Source organism: Cololabis saira, chromosome 1, assembly GCF_033807715.1.
Source record: "Cololabis saira isolate AMF1-May2022 chromosome 1, fColSai1.1, whole genome shotgun sequence".
NCBI classification, from domain to species: domain Eukaryota; kingdom Metazoa; phylum Chordata; class Actinopteri; order Beloniformes; family Belonidae; genus Cololabis; species Cololabis saira.
In genome coordinates, this window is record NC_084587.1 from 33,720,017 (window position 1) to 33,726,510 (window position 6,494).

Consider the following 6,494-nt stretch of genomic DNA (forward strand, 5'->3'; position numbering starts at 1 on the left):
ACCAATAAAGACATTTTAACAGGGTACTTATCGCTACATGTCCAAAGAGTCTGAAACAAGCTCTCGAACAGCTGATCATAGTAAGGTCGTCCTTTTACAGGTCAAAGCGGTGCGGGTAACAACTGGGCAAAGGGCCACTACACAGAGGGAGCCGAGTTGGTGGATTCGGTCATGGATGTAGTGAGGAAGGAAGCTGAAAGCTGTGACTGCCTTCAGGGTTTCCAGCTCACACACTCCCTGGGCGGTGGTACCGGCTCTGGAATGGGCACTCTGCTTATCAGCAAAATCCGGGAGGAGTACCCCGATCGTATCATGAACACCTTCAGTGTGGTGCCCTCTCCTAAGGTGCAGTGATTGCGTCACTTTGCTTCTCTTGTTTGTTTTTTTTATCTGTGGTTTTACCGTTTTCCCTGAACTCTGCATGCTCCATCTCCAGGTGTCAGACACAGTTGTGGAGCCCTACAACGCCACTCTCTCCGTCCACCAGCTGGTTGAGAACACAGATGAAACCTACTGCATAGACAACGAGGCCCTGTATGACATCTGCTTCCGCACTCTCAAACTCACCACACCAACTTATGGAGACCTCAACCACCTGGTCTCTGCCACCATGAGCGGGGTGACAACGTGCCTGCGCTTCCCCGGCCAGCTTAACGCTGACCTCCGGAAGCTGGCCGTCAACATGGTCCCCTTCCCTCGCCTGCACTTTTTCATGCCTGGCTTTGCCCCGCTCACCAGCAGAGGCAGCCAGCAGTACAGGGCTCTGTCTGTGCCCGAACTCACTCAGCAGATGTTCGATGCCAAGAACATGATGGCAGCCTGCGACCCGCGCCACGGCCGCTACCTGACCGTGGCCGCTGTGTTCCGCGGCCGCATGTCCATGAAGGAGGTGGATGAGCAGATGCTGAACGTGCAGAACAAGAACAGCAGTTACTTCGTCGAATGGATTCCCAACAATGTGAAGACGGCCGTGTGCGACATCCCGCCCCGTGGCCTCAAAATGGCCGCCACGTTCATCGGCAACAGCACAGCAATTCAGGAGCTCTTCAAGCGCATCTCTGAACAGTTTACCGCCATGTTCCGCCGCAAGGCCTTCCTCCACTGGTACACCGGGGAGGGAATGGATGAGATGGAGTTCACTGAGGCAGAGAGCAACATGAACGACTTGGTGTCCGAGTACCAGCAGTACCAGGACGCCACAGCCGAGGAGGGAGAGTTTGAGGAGGAAGGCGAGGAGGAGGTGGCCTAAGATCTGGCTTCATCTTTCATCTGCACTTTTCGTAACACTATCAACCATCAGTTTACTTATTTCAGCCCTTCCGTCTGACCTTTTTTAAGTTCTTCTGTTTTGTGTTGTTAAAGTTCTGTTTAATTTCCCTTTTTTAGGGTGAGTAAGACTGCACTAAGAGTTAAACTGAGCCTCCTAATCCAGATTTAACAGATGGTTAATGCAAAGATGATTGTGGTCTTTTCATGAGGTTTCTGGTCATTTTCATTCATCTGAAACTGTTCCATACAGAGCCAGTTTTATCATTGATTAGTTTGTCACTGGGTGAAATAAATTTATTTGACCAATTTTGCGTGTGGGTTATGTTTTTAAAAGTTTAATGGTAACTCTTTGCTATCTGATGCCGACAACATTCGTCCAAGTCCTTTTTAAATTTGAACCCTGATCTAAGAAGAAGTGAATCAAAATGGAGGTGTCTACCTAACGACGACTTCACAGCCACATGGAGGCAGTGTGAGAACACAGCAGTCTGTAGATGCCTGGTTGCCTTTTGGATGAAGAGACATTTTAAATGTTAAACATTACCAAGTCCCACAAGCTTCTTAATGGCAGCATGTGGTAGGAGTTTGAGTAAAGGTGTGACATATGTTAGCAACCACAAGGAGTGGAAACTGTTTACTAGTCAATACTTGGCGCTTAATTGCAGAATCGTTTTTAGAAAGCCTAATCAGGAATGACGGTTCATTCTTAACACTTCCCAAATAATTCCTGCTGCGTACAGCAGACTTTCAGGAGTGACCAAAGAAGGCGGCGTAAATGAACATGGTGGTCTCTCGTGTCATAACTGGATTAACTGTAAACCAGATGGTTAACTTGATTTTAAAAAAGTTATGCAATGTTCATTAACCCACCAAATAGACGGCATCGTTTATAGTGATGTATTAAAAGAAAATCATTTGACTACAAATCATGTCCCAGCTTTGGCTACTGAATGCGTGCTATGTGATATGTTGGTTCACGGTCATATGCAGGAAATGTTTATTTCAAATAGAAGTGCATAAAAAAATGCTCACGTATGTTTCTGATCACTCATATCAATCTGAAGACAAATTTGTGGTCCAGGGCTCACTGACTACAATATGAGTGGTCATTTTAAGTGATCTCTCACCCACACAGATATTTATCTCGACATTGTCTGACAGATAACATTACAGGAAAGGAAACCCAAAGTTGCAGCACCTTTTGAAGAGAAAGAAATGCAGCAGCAGCAGCCAGCCATGAGCTGCACACGGCCCTCTACATCGTCCCCTTTCATATAGCAAAGGCATCGATGGGAGACAAATTAGAAGCTGTCTTTAGGTTAGTTATCAACATTAAAAGACAAAAGAGAAAGGAAAATAACTAAATCATTCAGTTTCCAAATGTCACCCCCGGTTAACCTGTGCATCCTCTGTCTTTTTTGCGAGTGTTACTTTCCCATGTTTTCATGCTGGTGTTATAAAATAATGTCCAAGGTTAATGTCCTGCTGGTCCAGTGTTCTTAGACCGGTATTCTGTCAGTACCGTTGTCTGGTGGATTCTGGTGAAGTGAAAACCTTCAAAATATAATTAGAAAGAATTATCAATCAATGATTAAGACTAATTTTTTCCCTTTTAACCTCATTACTCAAACACTTACTTTCTATTTTTACCATATAATATCCTTGACAAATAATTTCCCTTTTTCTGGGTTGAAACTCATGGGTGCAGCATCCCTAGTCCATGGAGTAGATGTAAAGAGAAATGGTGTAGGCGTGACTCTGAAAGCTTAACATATAAATAGCGATCTGGAGGCGAAGAGAGTGAGAAATGGTGATGAGCACGAAGACAGAAAACTGAAGTGTGATGATGAACATTGTCGGTGCTTACATCCATTATCTGTTTGATGCTAGTTGGAAGAAAAGAGAACTTAAATGAGTTAGATGAAGTGATGGAGAGCTTTTCCAGGGATGAGAGTGGGGGTTGAAGACGGTCCATCAGTCCATGTTGGTGAAGGAAACAGAGATGAGGAGGCAGGGGCGGCGCTAGGAAATCCTTTCAGGGCCCTCAACACAGTGGCGAAATTCTTGATGCTATTTTACATACAATTATGCATTTTAATGGTACTTTTGACTATCATTACCATATTTGTGAAAGAAGAACATCATAACAGTTGACATGTGCAGGGAGTAAGAACTGAGCACTCTGTGACAAACCGCCGGTTTCCTGATCCAGTCGGACTGAACCATTCTACATAAATAGAGAGAGGGGGACAGGCAGGCATTAATGTTTCCAAAACAAATAAGGTTATTGTTACCAGGACATTGAAAATAAAACATGTGTTAGTTAATAACTTAGTGTCATTTTTTTTCTGTATTGTCATTTCATCATTATTAGGGGCCTCTCTCGGCCCCCTCAATCATGGGCCCCTAGAATCCGTCTCTTTTACCTCTCCTTTTCGGCGCTCCCAGTGAGGAGGTGATGGGTAAATACAGTGTTACGGAACGGTACCATGAAAGGAAAGATATACATTTTGCAAAAAGTATGGCCTTGGTGTAGTGAATATGTATTTCAGGAAGAGTGAAAGTATAGGAGGATTACATATTCTTTGCAGAAGGTGTAAATTGAAAGAGATTGGAGACTGGAAGCTGGTGACAGTGAACTGTTGCCAGACAGCATTGGGAGTATTTAGTGTGACTATTGGTACTAAAGGAGAGCAGAAGCTCAAAGGGTGGAAGCTTAAGAGGGGAAACTACAGTGTCAGAGAGTGCTTGAGACAAACTCTAGGTGCTAACGAAGGACTGCTAGATGACTGGGCAACTACCGCCGCAAATGTAACGCAAATTAGGTAGATAGGTTACAAACATGGGTGGAAAAAGGAAGAAGATGAGAAGATGTAGTGGGGCTAAAATTAAAGTGTGTAAGGGTGTATAAGAAGGAAAATGTCTGCAAAGAAGTGGAATAGAGATAGGAAGAAAGTAGGCATAAATACAACAGGATGTAACATCAGATGAAGAGAGAGGCTAAAAAAATGGCTAAATTGTAGGCTTATGATCAGTTGTATGAGAGGCTAAATACAAAAGAAGCTTTTGAACCATTTGGTGAGACGCAGAGAACATGTTATGAAGGGGTGTGCAGCAGGTTAGAGTGATTTACAAAGCTGAGGTGAGAGGCCCTTTGATAGCACGCAGAAAGGAAAAGTACTTGGTCCTAATGTCATACTGATGGAGGGATGGAAGTGGTTTGGTCAGATGGGAGTGGAGTTTATAGCTGGACTGTTCAACAACATCTTGGAGAGTGAAAGAATGCCCGGGGAATGAAGGAAAAGTGTACTAGTGCAGACGTTCGGTAACAAAAATGGATGAAGGGAAAGGTTTTCAAGACCTTAGTGACACCAGAACTTCTTCGTGGCTCTAAGACGTCAGCACTGACCAAGAGACAGGAAGCAGAGCTGGATCTGGCAGAGATGATGTTAAGATTTCTTAGTGAGTTACAAGGATTGATGGGATTATGAACAGGCACATCAGAGGAAAAGCCAGGGTTGGACATCTTGGAGAGAAAGTGTGAGAGGCTAGATTGAGATGGTTTAGACACAGAGGAGTGGCTGGAGAAAAGAAAAAATTAAAGAAAATGAGGAATAATGGCGCTTAGCCAGGACATTTTAACACGTTATCTCAACAGCAGTGATGAAAATTATTTGTACTCACTGATGAAACAAGAACTTAGTTCATCTTATTCGCCTTTTTAATTAGATATCCCATTGTAAGAGTTAGACATCCAACAGTTTCCACCAACTTTGAGCAACATTTTCTTTTGAAAAATCAAACAATTCTTCTTTGTAATGTCTTTTCAAAGACTCTGCACATTCTTATCAATACCTATGTTACCTTTAACATTTTTTCATGCCTCTGTGTCTAAAATAATGTCTATAATCATGTTTTCCTAGTGTCCTCTTAGTTATGTGTCCTGTCTGTCCTTTGTTCCTTGAATGAGGAACTGCACGTTTTAGATGTTTCCCTGCCTCAACACAACCCTGATAGACAAGGCTGTGTCACCAACAGAGTTGTGTAAACCTTGATGACATGTTGATGATGACCAGTGATTAGAATCAGGTGTGTTGATGACAGGGAAACATCCAAAACATGCAGTAGACTAGCCCTCGAGTACCGGCTTGTGTGCATCCCTGTATATAAACCACTTACAAGAGGCTTGTATAGGTCTTCTATCAGTCCGAGCTTTGGTCTCCATGTGCACCCACTGGCTAATTGTTATAAGATACCAGCCTTGGGTTTTCCTTCCGACCCTCATAATTTTGCTACTGTGATTTTGACATTATGGGTAGTGGCTTAATGGTTGTGTTGATGCCTGGCAGCAAGAAGGTTCCTGTCTCAACTCCTGGGAGGAGTCTTGCTGTGTAGTGTTTGGATGTTCATGCTTGTGTGGGATTTCTCTGGGAAGTCCAGCTTTCTCCCACAGTGCAGCATTATGTATGTCAGGTGAATTGATTATTCTAAATCGCCCATAGGACTGAGTGGGACTGTTTGTTTATATGTGGCCCCTGTCATGGGGCCTGTACTACGAAGCAAGTTCAACATACCCAGGATATCTCTTCCTTATCCAGATTCACTAACCCGGACAATTGCAATCACGCTAAGCGGTCACACGACGGTGGTTATCAACTCGGTATATCAACCCAGGTTTCTCCAATCTGGATATGAGCGCGTGCACATAAAAGGGGCGGTGTTTTCAGCGCATGACCAATTGCAAGCATGGAGAAGTCCGCTGTCAGAGCCGCTTATTTCAGTAGCGAAGAGCAAACAATAATTTTACGGAAATATGATGAGTATAGGCATATAATACAGGCAAAAAGCAACACAGTTGCAGCTGCAAAATGCAGGAAAGACAGCTGGCAAAAGATCGCTGACTGTATAAATGCGTAAATTCATAGGGATATAAACATATATTTGAATATTCTGGGAATCTTAATCTTAAACTGTAAACCATGATCAGCAATATTAAAATAATAAAAGGCTTGCAATATTTCAGTTGATTTGTAATGAATCCAGAATGTATGACATTTTTTTGTTTTTGTGTTTGCATTACAGAAAATCACAATATTCTAATTTTCTGAGACAGTCCTGTATATATTGGTTCTATAACTATTGTTGTTGACCGATAACTTGTGCTGATGCTGTACCAAAGAATTGGGTTTTTTTTATTTATTTTATTTAATTTTTTATTTTTTCAG

At 42.9% G+C, this 6,494-nt stretch overlaps 1 protein-coding gene across 1 annotated transcript in view; it reads left to right on the forward strand.

Moving 5' to 3' along the window:
* Positions 1-1,574, forward strand: part of LOC133443666 (tubulin beta-4B chain-like) — a 2,872-nt gene extending 1,298 nt beyond the window's left edge. Inside the window, exons 4-5 of the mRNA XM_061720797.1 lie at positions 101-345; positions 437-1,574. Coding sequence (XP_061576781.1) covers positions 101-345; positions 437-1,249 — 1,058 coding nt within the window. The 3' untranslated portion in view covers positions 1,250-1,574. The remainder of the gene's footprint in view (positions 1-100; positions 346-436) is intronic.
* The last annotated feature ends 4,920 nt before the right edge of the window (positions 1,575-6,494 follow it).